The following is an 18,307-nucleotide window of genomic DNA, read 5'->3' as shown; positions in this document are numbered from 1 at the left end:
CTGCACACCCAGCAGGACAGGAAACATAACTCGAAGCAGAAAATGGAACCGTCAATTCCACACTCCTGCGTGTTATAATATAATCCATTTTGTTATCATGTTTTCTATTTTCCGAACTTTTAGTTAATTACTATTAAGGGTAGTATTTTTTGGTAGCATTCTGACTTTGTTAATGCCACTGCTACTTGAGAAGGTGTCTGACAGATGCTGATTTATTGGAAACCATACTTTTTAAAGCCTATTGTAACTGGACTATGTGCTGGCTATCGCAGCCAATCCAATGCAGCATACCTCTGCTTTCACAGTTCTTTATTAGCCTCTCTGGCTGTCACATCTTGCAGCCCAAAGCTTAACTTCTTTGATTAAATTACTTTGTGCAGAAAATGTCTCAATTCAGGATGAGAACAGGTGGATTTCACTGCGTGCCTTATTTTCCAATACTTTGTTGAGGCAAAATCCAGACATTATTAAAAGCTTGTATAAAAGCGTCTCTTTAAAGAAAACTGAAAAACAAACCAAGTAAAACTCAGAGCATCTAGCAGTAGTTTATATAATTAAAAGTACCCATTTGAAACCACTGTGTGAGGAGCACTACCATGAGTATTACATATATTGCCTATTACATGTATTGAGCTATTTGTGTTAAGCAAGGATCCTTATACGTAATGAAAATTCCTGCCACCTCATGCATTTTTTTGTCTTTAAGGGGTAGTTGCAGTCCATCCTCATTCAAATAGCCAGAGGAACTTGAAAAGTCACTCTGCTTAGAAAACACCTGTTTTTTTTTCTTCCCCTAATGTAGAATATAAACTTGTGAGGGAAAATCAGGGGTACTGTCTGTGATGTCAATGCAATACCTAGAACTACAAAAGCAAAAGGGACAAATGGGGTGAAATCTGAAGACCACAGCCTCAAGCAGGGCGAGGAATACAAATGCACCCTGGCAGTGTTTGTGTCTGAGCAGGGAGCACAGTTGCTGCTTCTGTGCACTTGGAAGCGTGAAAGTTTGCTGTCAAACTCAGGGACTCTGAGTTGCTCAGGGACTGCTGGAGGAGGGAAAGTGAGCAAGCTGAAGCCTGCCTGCCTGCCTTCAGGGAGATGTTCCTCGGCTGCTCGCAGATGCCAGGGGCTGGCTTCGGTAGGTAGATACCACAGGGAGCACTGGCGGTGGGTCGGGATGCTTCTGTATTCCCTCCCAGTCTGGCTGAGCTAGACACACTGAACAGCACAAAAAAAAGCCTTTTTGGAAAACTGGTAACTGTTATGTAAAGGCAATTCTATGGTTTTGCTTAGATAGATTTAAGGGCAAATATTATGCAGAGCATAAATAAGATACTGTTTTTATTACAACTGGTCTCAGACATTTGTCTGTACCTCAGTAAGCTCATTTGAGCTTTCAAAATGAAATTAATGTTGTGAGCTGACCAAAAGTCAAAGTACCTGGTTTATGAAACTATGGGAAGCTGAGGGCCAGCTGCACAAAACGTGGTGCGTGGTGAACAGAAAGGAGGTGCAGGAGAAATGCGTGGGGCTGATAACTGCCTGATAAATAACTCGCATTCTTAGTGCAGTAAGGCAGAATCTATCTATCTGGAATCCTTTCATGGATATTATCTTCCCAGATCCTCAATGGCTTTGCAATCCCATGGACTTGATGACAGAGGATGCTTTTTAATCAAGTTAACTGAATTGGGTTAACAGCCCCTTACACTCCTGGAGATCCACTTTGCAAATTTGTTTCAGAAAAAAATGTCCCTATGTGGTCTGTATGTTCAGAATACCAAATGCATATTTTTTTTTTTTTTTTGGCCACACTAGTTGTTTCAGGGAAGCCAGTTTGATTTCTTAGGTTCTTAAAGTTAAGCAGACATTCAAATAATTTGCAGGGTTGGGACACCTAAATCTTGGTACATATTCTGAGCTCACAATGTCCAGATTTGGAAAAAAATCCAATTTCCTCATGACCAATTCTTCTGTTCCTCCTATCAATTCTTTCAAACTGACATAATAACCACTTTTGGTAGATATTTTTGTAAAATTTCCAAACATAAAATGTAAAACAAATACTGATTTATTCTCAGTTTAAAGCTTTACTTTTTTTTTTTTTTTTTTTAAATCACACCCACAGGACGTGTAACAAATAAAAATCAGTGTGATGACAGCTTATACAACAGATAAAGTTAATATTAAGATCTTTTCAAGAGCTAACAAAATGAAATGTGTGTTTATTTTTCTAAAAATCAGCACCTTTTTCTCTCTTTGTTTCTTATATTCAGCAGCCATCCTGCATGAATGGCAGTTTGACAATATTCTCGTTTTGGAAATTAGGTACTGAGGGGTTTTCCTCTTGATCTGCAACATATAATTGTGCAGGGAAGAAAAAGATCCTATACAAATACTGCACTTCCTCAGCTCAACATGAAAAGTATCTGCTCTGCAGCTTCATTATGAGAATGCCAAATGTTCCCTCGATAACAGAGCCTATGGCAGTATGAGCTTTATTGTAGTTTCCCTTAGCAAGTGTTGATGGATTTATGGAGGCCTTCATTAAATATAGGCTTAAAGGATATCCGCTATCGCCCACTTGTCAAAAGAAAAAATAATATCAAAGCCATCCGTGCAGATCAGAGATGCAGGTGTTAACAGTGCATTATAATCTGGTAGTGTTTAACTTGCCAATTAATTGCAGTAGTCTTGTCTGAGTTCAGACGCTTGACAGATAAATTTAAAAGATGAATGCATCTCTTGTAGGCTTAGGGCACATGTACACGGATACCATATTGCTAATGATTCTTGCTTTGGCATCCCTGTTCATGTTTGCATTTCTCTTACAGAAACGCTTCTTCCTGGCAATGACGGTGTGCGTGTGCAGCCGGTGCCCCCCAGGAGCAGGCAGTTTCTGCACGTTTGCTCTTATTTTGAGTGAAGGCAATAGCCCGCATCTGTCCCAGTGCTGCCTCGCAAGGGTGACGTTTCACCTCACCAGAGCTGCCTGTTTCCTTCTCATCTGTGGGGCAGTAGCATGGGGAAAGCACACAGCGTCCGCCTGCCTGCTGCACAGCTTCTGCACGCCGGCGAGTTTGCAAGTCCCTGGCAACCCAGTCCCTGCTCCTGCACACCTGCCTGCCTTGCAAATGCTGCCACTGCATGCACAGCTCCGTAACGAAGCTGAAAATACCATCTGCACTCGGTTATGTTTTCAGACTCGGAAGGTGCATCCTGGTATTTGTAAAACATGCAGTTGTGAAATCAGGTAATAATAGGTACAAAGCTTAGTGTCACAATTTGAGTTGCCTGTGGAATCATTGGCATTTTGTGCAACCAGTTACGCGTGAGCCATCTCTTTAGATGTCAGAATTACCTTTAATTGGATACTTGGGTGGGGGTGTGGGCAGGGAAGCAATAAACAAAACAAGCAAAAGCTACTGTAGTCCCAAATCTCTAATGCTCTTCCAGCGTATAAAAGGTCAAGTAGAATATTATTATTGTGACCTTCTACAGGGTTCATCAGGTGAAAACACAGGAGTCCTATGCATAAAAGACTCCATCATTTATTTAGTAATGCAACCAAAATTGAATAAACCTATGGCATCTTGTGCTAAAGAGGTAGTGAGTACAATTTGCAAATGTACCCTCAAAGCTAACATCCACGGTTTGAGTAGGGAACTGGCACAAGGGCTTGCTCTTTGGAGGAATTTAGGCACCACCCTGTAATAGCTTATTATTCATATGTTCTTTAGTCAGTGGAGGGTAGAGACCTGGTTCCATATGAGGACTGATGAAATACTCAGGGAAGGTATCACTTGCAGGTGAGCAGCTGGAGGCAGAGCTGTGAGGAAGAGGAGGTGGCAGTGCTGCATAATGGGGTGGGGGAGAAGGGACAAGGGATGGGGTGTGAAGGCTCTCTTCCAAGAACGGAGAACCACTATAGTAAGTATGGTTCTTGATTTTTCTTGATGTACAGGTGGTTCAAAGCATTTGGCATCTAAATTATTTGTATAAAATATTTTTTAATACAAATTATGTTGATTTTTCAGTGCTGGTTTGCATTTGCAGTTAGGAAAGGGGACTGAAATTATCAGATTATTTTAACTTTATTCCTTTTATGGTCTAGGCATCTCTGGGCAGTCAGTCATGTACGCAGGCTGTTCTTTGCAAGACTGAACTTTCACTTGTCTTCACAAACTTGAATGGCAGACCACAAGAGACTCATGACTATTCAGGGCATAAAATATAATCCCACTTGCAAAACAAGTGTGCTTGCACTGCCTGCTCTGGGAAAAGATGCTAAATCATTCTAATCAACCACCTGGCAGATTTGTACAGCCCTTTGCATTACTAATGGGGGCTCAACCTTGGACTTTCTGATTTCTGCTTTTGAAACAGGGTATGTAATGTGCAGTGACAAAAACGCTGGCACCATTAGATAAAATCTGCCTACAGGACAGACCCAGAGGAGATCAAGTGCTCCAGATTTTCTCTATGAAAAGAATACAGGGGAAAAAAATAAAACACTGTTTGCTGTGGTCTTCATTTAATTATCTGGGTAAAAAGGAAAACAAATAATAGATAATGATTTAAAATATGAAAAACAAGTTAGCTTATTTTAGTTAGCAGTTGTCAAATTCTCTGCTTGCAAAAATAGAGCATCAACAGAACAAGCCAGTGGCATCAGAGAAACCAAAACAGGCTTTATTTCACTTGATTTAACAAGCCTTGAGAAGTTAGACTGGAGGCTTTCCTTTGGGCATTCCTTCTCAACAGGCAAATGAAAGGTTTGGGAATCAGGGGAGCACATACCTGCCATGAATGGTGAGATCTGATGCAAAAGCTTTACAGCAAGGCTAATGCTACAGAAGAAATATATCAAGAAGTGGGTTTAGTCCGCTGTGCTACAGGCTAGTCTAGATTGTTCACTGTGATTTTCTAACTAAAATCAAACACATTACAACACAGGGCAGAAAATGAGAGTCCCCTCAAGGAAGGCTCTGAAAGCTTGTTTGAATCCTGAGATGCTGTGGGAGCAAGTCTGTAGACTGCACAATCACAATTGCTCGATTTCTGGCACTGTTTGCCGCATTCATACTAGCTGATTATGCAGGTATGCGTAAACCTGGCTATGCATCCCTTTATCTACTCCATGTAAAGGAGTGATGGCATTCATTTCTGTCCTGAATCACACAGATGTCAAGGGCCAAAATGTGGTGCTAAAAAGAATGCTGGCAACATTAAAATTCAGTGCCACTTCCACCTCAAAACAAGTAACACTGATATTTGAGAAGTTCTATTTATTATACAGACTGAGACTAAAGGCTTGAGGCTATGGTTATCATTTCAGCCAGTCACAGCATAGGGCCAGTGGTTTTGTGGCAATGGTGATAACACTCGTGACAGTTTTGGTTACATAAAACATCCTGTTTAGGTGCTGCAGTTGCTCCTTTTATTACATTATCATTTGAAGTGAATTCTATTATTGTATATTTTCTCTCATTAAATATATATAATGTATATTGGTTTTGCTTTTTATTCCTGAAGTTGAATACGAGAAAAATGGAACAAATGGGTTTTATGAGCTGAAATGTTTGTAGGAGGAGAAGGGATTTCTACTTCTATTTCTATTGCCCCCATGAGTGGATAAAAACGATAGATCAAGAAGAAATTAAAACATGATATTACTGTATTGAAATACAGTATAGTCTTCTTGGCATAAGACTGCACTAGCTCAAATAGCACTGAAAATATCTACCTAAACAGTCTCAGTGGTGGTGCCTGAAACTGGTGTAACTATTAATTACGTTGCTGAAATGTCCTCATTACAAAATGTCCGGATGACTGCTGCAACTGTACAGAAAAAAATTAAATGACAACTGCAGTTTTTGTGCTGTTGTAATCCGTAGTATGACCTGAGCTAGAGCTCAGCAAGGACAGGAAATCAAACAGAGCTACCCAGAAACTCTGATGGGGCTCACTATTCTTTGTTCTTCTTTTCCTTTTTTTTTTTTTTAATATTTTTTCTTCTCTTTTTATTTTCCTTTTTCTTTTTCTCTTGCATGAGAACTTCTCATTGTAAAAAAAAATAAAAAATAAAAAAATAAATCCATCTATTTGGTATATGCTATGCTAACGAATTTTTTTTTGGTAGATGAAATTACACCATTAGTGAGATGCTAATCAGAGTTTTCATTTAAGTGTTATTAGTCTACATCATTCTGATGTTAGGCACTTTCCACCAAAAAAAAAAAAAGCACGAGATCTAAGAGTTAGCACTTGTGATACCACTACGCATGTCTTCTACTCATGTTTTTCTCTGCATTCTTGCAAAGCAATTCTGTTCCTTCTATAGGAGAAGAATCGCTCATATTTTTTTCAAATAAGTATTCATTAAAGACTAGTAAATTATTTAAAAAAATAAATATTAGTATTATAAAGAAGTCATTAAATAATTTTGAACAACAAAACTGGCAGATCACATGATTTTCTCAAATATTTCACATTGAAAACAGGACTTACCACACTGTAGGAAGCGAACGTGGCACTGAAGGATTAGGATGCATGTTGTTAGCTTTGGGGACAGGCGCTGCATCCTTCAGAATACATACATTTTGTCTCTAACAGGTATTTTAAAGACTGTCATTTAAATGCCATAATTTTTTATATTACTGTACACAACATGCTTGCATAGTGCTGCTTAATTACGAGACTCATAATTTTTTATCATGTACATGTATTTTTGTCGCCCAGGATCCCGAGATGAAACATGGCAGCAAAGTACACTCTGTAACTAACGTACAGTTTGAACTGACACGTGGGTTACTCACACTCTGCTCTTGGTCACTGTCCTTGTGGCATTTTAGCTGGGCAGCACAGCGAGCAGCTTGGAGTGGCCGTGCAGGCAGATGCGTGCCGGCAGCCCGGGCAGCAGAGAGTAGCACCGCACGCGTTCATGGCACAGCTGCATGCGTAGGCACTGAGTTTTTGCCCCGTGAGCATTTCCAGGAAGGTTACTCGTTAAGGGAAAGATTTTGCCACCAGCCTGCCAATGGAAGAGGAAAAGCTGGCCTTGCTCTAGAAAGAGGTTCACATTTTGTGGTGACCAGGACTGCAGTGTGAGAGGCTGTAATGGATACGTAGCTCTGTTTTATACGATCCTTATCTGTGCTGGGCATTTCCTCCATCTGTAGAGGTGCACCGGTGTAAATCTTTGTGGTTTCAAACAGGAAGGAGCTACACTGACACAAACAACAGCCTCCAGCACATTTGCTGCGCAGGCGGCAGGAGCAAACTTCGGGCAATGGCCAGGGCAGCTGGAGCGCTATTACCCGGCAATAACCTTGTCGTCAGCTGGCTGCAGTCAGCACCTAGGGCACAGCCAGTGCTCAGTGCAGGAAGGTTTTGGTTACAGCCAGCATCCAACACCCAGGCTGTGATTCCCTGGGAGGTGAGGTCCTGGTGCAGCAGCACGCTCCCTGAGCTGCCCGGCTGCCCGCAGGCTGTGCTCCCATCCAACTTCCCATGGGATGTGAAATAAAGACATAACGGCACTCTCCCAGACAGATGTTTTTTGTAAAAGCAGTCACTTTGCCAAGCTGATTTAGAGCGCAGCCACACAGCGAGGTACGTAGTGCAGGGGTACGACGAAGCAGGAGGAAGTGATGTGTAAGGGCTACGGGCTGGATCCGCACTGACCAGATGTCACACCGGGACACAGAGCCATCGCCTTGCTGGTTACAGAATTTGAAGGTTTTTTTTTCCTTTGTTTTGATTACTGAGATTTTTCTCAATCACTTGTTGGTTTTCTCTGCTGACTTTCACCAAGCTTCCACCAGGCTATCATCATTATTTCTGGTGGCTGACCAGATACCATTAGCCCTGTTAGACTTCCCTATTTGTGGCTTTCTAGATATTTTTAACATTTAAAAAGGATGTTGTATAGGAGCATTTGTCTTGCCCATTTTTTTTCACAACATCACTAGCAATGCATACATCATTTAACTGGGACCACGACAGTACCACTTCACAGTCTTCGTTATGAAGTACATCTTTGCCACTGGGAATTTTGTTTTTCACGTTTGAATGAAGAACAAGGTCAGCAGCAAGAAAGGTGTGCAGGTCCTGAGGGGTTCCTTTGCTTCCTTGTTTATGGCAAAGAAGAATGTGAAGATGTGGAGATGGCAGGTGGAAAATGCAATGGAGATGGGAGAGGCGGAGTGAAGTGAGATAGATGGAGAGGACGGAGCAGCTGGCAGATGACCCATTGGGCTGGGGCAGGGACACGAAGCAGCTGTGGGAAGGCCCGCGACTGTGTCCCTGCCTGACAAAACCCACACAGGCCAAGCACACACAAATCTCTTCAGTCTCAGCTGCTGCTGTCCAGCGCGTTATTGGAATCTGGTTTGTACACCCAGTTGACAGTTTATTTAGGTGATTTTACAGAAAAAAAATGTAAGTCACAAACAGCGTGGACACGTTGGAACAATTTCTGCCTGGATTTGCGGAGGAAACCCGTGCCAGGACCCAGAAGCGAGCGCTGCCACGCGTGGGTGACAGTCCCCGGGCCCTGCACGAGTGGGGTGCGAGGTGGGCGCAGGCTCGGGGCGCCCCCCACACCCCTGCCCGCTGGGGGGGCTTCGGCCGCGGGCACGGCGGTGCCGGGGGTCGGGACTCCGAGGGGGCGGCGTAAAGCAGCGGGCATAGACCGGGCCCGGAGCGGGCCGAACCGGGCCTGGGGGAGGCCGGGGGCGAGGCGGGGCGAACCGGGGCGGGCGGAGCGGGCGCGGCACCTGCGTGCTGCTGAGCCCGGCCCCTCGGCGAGCCGAGCCGAGCCCGGCCGAGCCGTGCCGAGCCGAGCGAGGCGCTGCTGGGAAGCGCATCCCGCCCCGCTCCGCCCCGCCGGCCGCGGCCATGACCGACAACATCCCGCTGCAGCCCGTCCGGCAGAAGAAGCGGATGGACAGCAAGCACCGCGGCGGGTGAGCGCACCCCGGGGGCGGCTGCTGGGCTGCCTTCATCCCTCCCCCCCCCGCCTTCATCCCTCCCTGCCCGCTGCCTTCATCCCCCCTGCCCTCATCCTCCTCCTGCCCGCTGCCTTCATCCCCCCTCGCCCGCAGCCTGTGCTCGGGGTGTGGGTTGGGGGAGCCGCGCCCCGGTCGGAGCCCGGAGGAGGAGATGAGGATGAGGAAGATGAGGAGGAGGCGCTGACAGGTTGCTCCTGACGCCATTGCCGCGGCACGCCCGGCGGAGGGAAGGCTCCTGCTGGGGCTGTGGGAGCGTGGCCGGTCCCTGCGTGGGGAGGCAGCTGCCCGGCCTGCCCCTACCCCCATGCCATCCCCATCCCATCCCTATCCCCATCCCCGAGCTGCTGCAGCAATCAGAGCCCGGACACAAAGCGGTGCTGGGAGGCAGCGAGAGCCCCCGGGGGTCCCCGTGTTCCCCCCGCTGCATCCCCGCCGGGTGGGGAATTGAGGCTGGGGAGGGAATGGTGCTGCTGCCCCAGCCCGCGGCCTCTGCCTGGGGATAATGTTGGCCCAGCAACAGTGTTTGTGGATCTGTGACAAAGGTCTGGGGCTAAACGGGCTTTAACTGTATCCGTGACAGCAATACAATGTGCCTGCTTGGCGGTGTTGCAGCGTTCTGCATGTGGGATGTGTTCCTGGAGATGCCTCTGGGTGTTGGTACTGATATTTCCTTCCCAGCACCTTCCTAGGGTGTTGGTACTGATATTTCCAGCCAGGAAGCTAAATAGGAGGAATGAGCCTCGAACGCTGTTTGCGTAGGAAATGGCCCCTCTGCCAGACAGGTTGGTTTGTACGCAGCAGAGCGTGCGGGGTGCCGAGTTACCTGGCTGTCAGGAATTGCTGTGCAGGCCTTGGACGTGTGTGCTTCTAAATGTGAGTGATGGGAAAATAAAGCAAAATCTCCAGGGAAATCACGCCTGTCAGAACAAGAGGAAATTGTTACTTTTTTCCGTTGTTTATTTTTTGTTGGTTGATGGTTTTTATTGGGGTTCCTTTGATTGAAGTTGTTCTCTGTAGATTATTTGAATTATTCCTTGTTATCAACGTTGTTTCTATTAGCTGGCACGGATGTTGCCACATCAGCCTAGGCTGAGCTGGGAGGTATGTGTGATGCAGCAAATAATTCCCCAGCTGCTGTGTAGCATGCACGGCTGGACAGGTTCCACAAGGTGCAGCCACCGTGGCATTCAATTTGGCAATGTGATTGAAAGGGATCAGCGAGAGCAGGCAGCCGCCAGAGAAATTTCTCAAAGGTTCTTGAGTCATTGGTTTCAGAAAGTGCTCCAAGCTCCAGCAAGCCCCTGTTAGCAGTGTCTGACCGAAATAACCCTCATCTGACCTAAGCTGCAGCTCACTGGTTATGGACCTTACCTGGTGAGTAGTCACAGAGGTGATGCTTCCTGTGCTAGTGAGAAATCTTGGCAGCATGAAGTTGTGAAGGAAGATGAACGTGGGATTTTTCTTACTAGCAGTCTGAGTAACTGGGATTTGGTTTTCTGTTTGGTGCTGTAACTGTTTGGGGATGTGATTGCATCCTGGGAACTGCTGTCTTGTTTTACTGATCAGGAGGCTGTGATAGGTCAGTAATTCCACTGGATGATAGAGTGGATTGCATTGAGGTGAGGCAAATCCAAAATACTGTTAGCAACTGAAGGAGGAATCAGCCAGCAAGCTGGAAAAGGTCATGTGGTCAGATCCAGGATGGAGTCCTGGGAGCCGTAAGCCATAATCGAGACCTTCTTACTTCCGTTTCCTCTGAGGAAAACACAAACAAAGACACTTGAAAGTCACCTTCGTTTATACGTATGAAAACCCAGTGGTAACCAAGCCTAGAAAGGCTTCACCTTTATATAGCCCCAACTGCAGTTTATAGAGTGTCTATTTTTCCCCCAATGGGGACAAGTTCTTGGGCAGATTTTGTCAGCTTGGTCTTCTGGAGTGGGAAACAAATTTCTCTTCCTGTACTGAATGGCTTCATAGAAATCCTTGTGTATGTTAGCAAAACAGAAATAAATGCCTAATTCTCCCGTAGGCAGCCAGGGGCAGGTGTCATCCAAGCACAGCTTTGATTACAGCCTCAGTCTCTAGCGTACTTTGAAGAGAAGCCAGAGAGGAACTCCCACAGTAGCCTTGCAGAGATGAATAATGGTCCAGACAGCTGAGATCTGTGTCAAAGAGAGAAAGCATGTGCTTTATAAACCAGTGGGAGTAGTGGTAATCTGTTCCTGAGCATAACTTTAATGTGGGTCTTCCTGGCCACAATCAAAGCCTGTGTGCTCTGTGTTCTCCTTGAATTCAGCTGTATTCATCCAAATGCTTTGCAGCACTCTGAAAACCACTCTGAAGTGTGTGCCAATTAGGAAGGAAGGATAGCATTAACTAATGGGACTGCTGGTGCTGTGGCATGGGAGCCCGAGCTTCTCAGGGGCTGCACTCTGACGGGAAGTGAGCTGCAAGTTCCTGAAGCATCCCAGATGCTCCGTTCAGTGCATGACACAAGTTTTTCCCTAAATAGCTTATGGTCTCAGTCCACAATCCTGCGAGGCTTTTTTTGAAACCAGCAAACTGCTGTGCTCACACTGCCTCTGCAATGGAAAAAGGCCTCGATCCAGAAACACGGGGGGAAGGACAGGGAAGGAGGAGCTTTCCAGTACGTGCCTGTGGGCTCTCCTGGTCTGTTTAAAATGGCAAATTCCATTTCAAAGTCAACAGAGAGAGACGGGAGCTCCTGGCAGCCACCTGCCTGCGTGTGGGTGTGCCAGGGCAGGGCCAGGCTGGCTGCCTGCAGTCGGGGGGAGCTGCAGAGATGCCCCGAGACAGGGTACCCGCCCGTTGGGTAATGTGGAGGTGTGTAAAGAGGCAAGGTGGTCATGCACTGCTCTGATTTTTTTTTTTGTCTTTTAAATTAATGGATAATTCTTCATATGCTTTTACAATAATGAAATGTAGGAGATGGGTTTGTGGATTAAAGGTGCCAGGGGATTAACAGCACTGCCTGTGGGAAACGTAGAAGCATCATCTGAGAAATGTGAATGCTGTTGTAGGAATGACTGAATGCATGGAAGAACTTCAGCAGTAATTTGACCAAAACCCATCACTGTATTAAGAAAATTAATTAATTTTCTTAATTAATTAATTAATTAAGAAAATTAAGCACTTTTTTCATTATTTTTTTCTTTCATAAGCATTTTTTATGTTTTCCCTAATATATTTCTTTATCAGACGTGCTACATTTATAAATACAAACTGCCTCTTGGTAGTTGCTTTTAGTTGGGCAGCTGACAGTCAATCTGTCATATTACCGTTTCTTACATCATTGCTAAGAATGCATTCTTGTAACCAAATATACTCCCATGTAAAATACACAGTAAACCTTTCTGGTCTTTACCAGCTCACGTTCATTCAGATCCCTGTGCAGATCAAAAGCCGTATCACCTATAGGACTCAAAGCTCAGGATGCAGCTCGCATCAAAAAAGAGATGCTTTTGAACGATTTTGGTGACTTTAGAGTGTTTTGCTGTTTCTCAAGTTGTGATTTAGAATGTGAATGGCACGATGCTGTATAAACTTCCCCATATAAGCTGCCTTCATATGCTTTTTCATGTTATTTCCGTAAGATACTCATTTATAAAGTTCATGGTATGCAGTGGTTTGTTAATTTGCCAAACTTCGGGAGCTCTTACAATACTGTTCTCCCATACCTCAGTTGCAATCCAGAGTAAGAGAAATGTTTAGAAATGTTTAGAAATGCGTATTCCTAAACTTTTATAGAAAATTGCTCACATTTCTGTAACTTTGTGATTCCTATTCCTGGAAAGTGCATGCTAATTTTATCAGCATCTCTGAGCAGCAGTGAGGGAATGATGTAAGCTGTTCTTTAATAAAATCTTTCTCTCTTTTCAAGGATATAGTCCCTTGACTTCCTGCTGGAAAAATATTTTATTATTCCTAATAATGCAGATAATTGTCTCCTACGAGAAACAGCCAGCTTCCTGCAGTGACACTGACATTGTCCTGAACACAAACTGGGGAGTAACGTGATGGCCTGAGCAGCCCCTTCCCTCATAGGATAGGGCCTTAAGCTTGATACCCCAAAATAGGGATGGTGTCCAGAGAAATGGCAGATCACAGAGCTATGCATGGACAATAAAATTATTAAAAGGAAGAACACGTAAGCCAGGTAGAAAAGCTGACAGCCCCAATTTAAAGGGCTTCTTATTTAATGAGTACCAAGATAATCTGAAAGTACCTTTGTGTATTTGTTTGTGTGTGCCCAGAGTACTTGATTAACAAATCCATTCAGTTGGACACCAGAAACAATGTGTTTTTTTGTTTGTTTGTTTGTTTTTTGAGGTTAAGTTTACTCTTCCCCTTCTTCTCCTTAGGGGTAGTACTGAGTAGACTGCCTGAAATGTTTGTTAGGAAGTTCACCATCAGTCTTCTGCATCTTTTTTCCATTTTTCACTTGGTATGAGTTGTTTCGTGGATAGGAACCCTGTTCTGTCATCCAAGCACGTGGGTATCCCAAGTTTCGTGTTGAGGACTGTGCACCCGTAGCGTGGCCATCTTTTCCCTGGTGCAAGCCCTCAGCAGCTTTGGAGTTTTTGCTTGGGTGGCTGTGCACGCACAGCAGCGGTGCAGCAGGGGTGAGCACTGTGCTGTCACCCCACGTGCTCTGCCAACACAGCCCAGTGCAGTAATAAAAGTGCCCATGAAAAACTGGTGTTTATTCACTTTGTAACATCAGCACGTGTAAGACAAAAAGGGTTTGGGGGGTGAAATTGTCCTGCCTGCACGTGACATTAGGTGCGTTGATGAAACCTGCCATTAGTCTGTTAAAACACAAACTGCCAGTGCAGCCACTCCTGTTTGCATAATGCAGTTTGTAAGGAACACAGATGGTGTATGGAGGATTTTCAGTCAGAAATAATGAGCTTAAATATGTATTCTTCGTTAATGAAGTTTAAGACATCATCGAAGAGTTAAAAATAAATAAAATGATGACCCTTGAATATCTTTTAGGCTAGGGAGATAAGCATCAGTCTGTAAGAATGAGTACCTTGTTCTGTTCTTGAGACGTATCCTCGCCAAGAGCTCCATTTCTAACATTGCAACAGGCTGTGGGCTGGCACTTGCACAATTAGTGTGCAGATAGCTGGCACCACCAGCGGTCCTGCCAGCCCCAGCTTCGGGCTGTGGCTTTCTGCTCTGCCCACTCAGCAAAACACGGGCAGAATGCAGGCGGTTGGTGGGACAAAAGGGGAAAACAAGGTCAGGGAATAGGCAAAAGTTAAATGCCAGCACTGGGGTTGACAAGATGCTTTCATTTAAAAAAAATGAAAACATATTTATCTTTGGGGATCTTCTTTAATATATGAGATAAAGATCAGCATTTGTACTGCCAGGGTTTTCAGCTGCGGGTGCACGAGTTCCCAGCTCAGCACTGTGAGGCAGTGACGTAGCGGGATTCCTGGGCTTGCTGATAAACCTCCCTGCAGTTGTTGCAAAATGCGACTTTGTTATTGCTGGGTGTAGTATTGTGTTCCATTGGCTGGATTTTTTTTTTTTTTTTTTTTGACAAATTTATGTTGCAAAGAAACCATGTGTTAAAAGGCTACAAAGAAGATTTTGTGGTAGAAATGCTGGATATTCTTTGCTGGAGCATTGATACTACTGATAATCGCCTTCAGAAACTTGTTAGGCAGGAAGTTTTTCTTTTGTTTGTCTAATTATGTTTTCGGTTTGCTTTCCCTGTAATTCAGGAGGTTGTGAAAACTGTGACTCTAGCCAGGGAGTAATTTCACAAAACTGTTACTTTACACAGCAGATTCTCCCATGCCCTTTCTTGTTTACACTTAGAACTGCGTTATTTTTAGACTGATTCTCAAACCTTATAGTAACACATCATTTGGAAATTAAAATTCCTCCAGCAACAGGTTTTTCTGTGGTGGGAATGCTGTGAGAGGTCATGGCTTTGATTGCAGAACATGTGCTAAATTTTGGGTTATTTCACTTCTGTGAAATTGCTTTGTACTTCCATACCTTCACAGGTGCTGTCAGTCTTGGCTGCCATCTCATTTGGGAAAGCACAATTGGAAGCAGTTTTGCAGTGCTAGGTGTTAGTTTTCAAAGTATTGAATCCATAGTTACTTGGAAAAGATGAGGAGCATTGGAATTGTATGTAAACAGCTGGGTGGAGCACATTCTTTTAAAGGTAAAACGTTCTGTTTAGTTTGTGGGTTCATTTGCCATTTTATTTTACATTCATGATGAAATAGGCTGATAAGTCATAGAACTTTTTAAAATGTCTGGAAGTCTGCTTTGGAGTCTTAAATATTGGCTTGAAAATCTGTCCTAATATTTAGATTTTTTTTTTTTGAGCTTACAGATGAATGTTACATTGTAAAAATTAACAGCACAAGTAAATTATCTGTTAAACTATAGAAGTATCCTGCCAAAGCCTTATCCTATAGTGAATATTACAATATAGGCACCTAGGTCTTTCTGCTGTTCAGTAGGATCCTGACAAGAGGCCCAACCTAAAAAATAAACAAAGGTAACTGGTTTCAGATGTCTGACTGGAAGGGCTGAGCAACTCCCTCTGTAGCTGGGAAGCACGTCTGATGAAACCGGGTGTGTGAACACCAGGTTTGCTCCCTTGGGCAAAGCCCCTTGTTTGGAGCTTTATCATAGGGGTCATTCTAAATTCACAGTAGTTAAAACATGAAATCAAGGCTAATCTTCTGTGGTTTTCTCCATCATGAAAAAAGGCAAAATACTTTTTTTCTATAGAGCATATCAATTTTCTATTGCAATCCAAACACAACCATTTTCACTATTTTCATTTAAAATTGGAATACAAGTTACTCTTAAAGCGACTGTTCGTTTTAGCTCTTTATTTGCAAACACAAAAGGGAACTGCAATTAAAAGTTACCAAGCTACTAAAATATATTGCTGGCGTAGAGTTTGTGAATTGGAGTGTTTAACATCAGCTTTACTGTTTGTCCTATGTTGGCGACAGCTTTTCTGGTGTGGGTATTATACACAGTCATGTGGGGAAGAAGGATTTTCTCTTTAGTTTTCTTAACAAGAAAAAAGTTTGTGGATTTGACAGAAATCAGTAGCTTCAGGAGCAAGTGTAACTTTCAGAAGTGGGCTATATTTGGGCTACTGGTGTTTCCTACTTTTTTATGGTACTACCTGTTATGGTACTACAGATTGTCAGGGGTGGAAGTCCACAGAGAAATATTACAAATTCTAGGCAATGTCCCTGCTAAAGGTAAGCAGAGATAGCAGCAGTGGTGCTGCAAGTGCATAGGAAGTCAGATGCATCTTCTAGATACTCAAACATCAAAGCATCTCCAATTGTTTTATTCCAGTAATTTGATCTAGGTGATCGTTACTATTAGTTTTTTTGAGCTGTTTGCATTACCCACTGTGTTTATTTTTGTCAGATTTTCCTGCATTTTCTCTTCAGCAAATGAACAGTTTGTGAAGTACTCAGGTATTGAGGGTTTTGCTTACCTGGAGCTGGTAAGCAACTATTCAGCACCATCCAAAATTTGTGATTTCCCAGCACCAATATGCGTGCTATGTAGTGCTCTGCAGTCCTATCTGCATGTGTCTGAGAGCTGCTTGAGTGAGAAAAGTGTCCTTCCTATGTCTGCTGGCAGCTCTATGCAAATGGCCTACGTTGGCCAGGCTAAAGAGCCCACCTCTTCAGGGCTCATCTGCTACTCTTCCTGAAATGGAAAAATGTTAATGGACTTTGATTATGGAAAAAAATATATCTTTTGTATGGTTTTAAAAGCTTGCGAGGAAATTCTCCTGCAAGTCAGCCTTGTGAGGTTAATACCCGTGTATGAAACACATGAGGGAACCTGTTCTTTACGTCTGGAAGCAAAGTTGACTTTCATTACCCTATAGACTGAAGGAAATTATTTAACTGATAACATTTCTTTCTCTATTTGTATCCAGCAGTTACGGACAAACAAACAAAAAGCTATTCTCGTAGAAAACCACGTTCTGTGTGGTAAATTGTAAACTGTTCCTCGTGCTGCGTGCATCTTTCTGGCAAGACAGTAACTTCAAGAGCTGAATACTTTGTGTTCTTGCTTAAATAGTTCTTTACTTTTTCATTTAGTTAGGTGTGTATTTAGCTAAAATTCTGTATTAGAGTGCCGTGAACCAAGACAGATCTTAGCAGTGTTTTCTGGAAAGACTTTTTGCAAGAGCTCTGAAGCAATTAGTTCACAGTTTGGCTGGTGGTAGCGGTAGCCTTCCCAAATGTCTATGAAATCCAACAGGACTACTTTTAAATAGAGGGGAAAAAAAAAAAACAAGAGGGATCAGGAAGAGATTGGCTTTCAGTGTGAAACACTGACAACAGAACAATGATTCTTTCGGGGTTTGGGAGGTTGTAGTGCTGCCATTTTGAACAGTGAGCGTGGCGCTGAGGCCTGCGTGGCTCTGTGGCCGTGTTTTGTTTCAGTACCAGCACCAGCCCTGCCTGAGGTGTTGGCTTGTGGCCCAGTGAGCTGTGAGGCAGGTCTGCAAGGCCTCCGGCTGGCAAGGAGTCAAGCTCTTGGTTTGAAGATGCTCGTAACATGGTGGATACCTGGCAGATGAGAGGTGGCTGGTGGTGGATCAAGGAGCAATCCTCAGATGTTCTTCCCAGCTGGTGGAGGGGGTCTGGGGTGTGTGTGTGCAAGTCAGGATTAAAGATTACTTCTTGATTTAAAGTTAGATGTTCCTCCCATAGGTGTTGCGAATGCCTAAGATGCTGTGGGAGAAGAGACCCAAGGCCTCGTACGGTTTGGCTTGGCCATCCAGAGAAGAGAGACCAGCGATACCCTCGCAATGTTATCAACAATCAGAAATACAACTTTTTTACGTTTCTCCCTGGGGTAAGTGTGAAGAAAGTTGCTTCTCATCCCACCCCAATGCAGTGCCTGATTTCAGCACTTCTGCAGAAGGGAAGTGCAGAACCTGGAGCTGGAGGAAATGAATAATGTTCACGTTGCATTTGGTGGGCCTCCTGCAAAGGCTGCAGGCAGCTGCAGCAGGACAGACCCACGCCTGGTGGGATGAAGTGGTGAGGAGGACTTCACTTCTCCCCCTGCAACAAGGCCCTGCTGCTGATGAGAGAGGGGCCTGGGTTCACAGGATGGGCAGCAGCTCCTTGGTGTCCACTCTTCCTGGGAGGAGCGGCTGAATTATCCATCCTATGCATTCTTCTGGGGGCAGCAGGAGAAACAAGTCAGGTTCCCACTGATTTTATAATCAGAAGTCA

General features: G+C 44.1%; 1 protein-coding gene and 1 long non-coding RNA gene across 2 annotated transcripts in view; both read left to right on the top strand.

Moving 5' to 3' along the window:
* The first annotated feature begins 1,032 nt into the window (after nucleotides 1–1,032).
* LOC137865634 (uncharacterized) lies at nucleotides 1,033–4,512 on the top strand. Its single transcript, XR_011102029.1, has 3 exons — nucleotides 1,033–1,138; nucleotides 2,835–3,253; nucleotides 4,115–4,512. It is a non-coding gene; the product is annotated as an uncharacterized lncRNA (long non-coding RNA).
* Nucleotides 4,513–8,786: 4,274 nt separating this feature from the next.
* Nucleotides 8,787–18,307, top strand: part of ATP9A (ATPase phospholipid transporting 9A (putative)) — a 61,364-nt gene continuing 51,843 nt past the window's right edge. The window contains exons 1-2 of the mRNA XM_068700385.1: nucleotides 8,787–8,969; nucleotides 17,777–17,921. Of these exons, the coding sequence (XP_068556486.1) occupies nucleotides 8,902–8,969; nucleotides 17,777–17,921 (213 nt within the window). The 5' untranslated portion in view covers nucleotides 8,787–8,901. The remainder of the gene's footprint in view (nucleotides 8,970–17,776; nucleotides 17,922–18,307) is intronic.

This window comes from Anas acuta, chromosome 16 (genome assembly GCF_963932015.1).
Source record: "Anas acuta chromosome 16, bAnaAcu1.1, whole genome shotgun sequence".
Lineage (NCBI taxonomy): Eukaryota > Metazoa > Chordata > Aves > Anseriformes > Anatidae > Anas > Anas acuta.
Note: the sequence above shows the minus strand (reverse complement) of the source record. Positions and strands in the feature narration are given on the sequence as shown.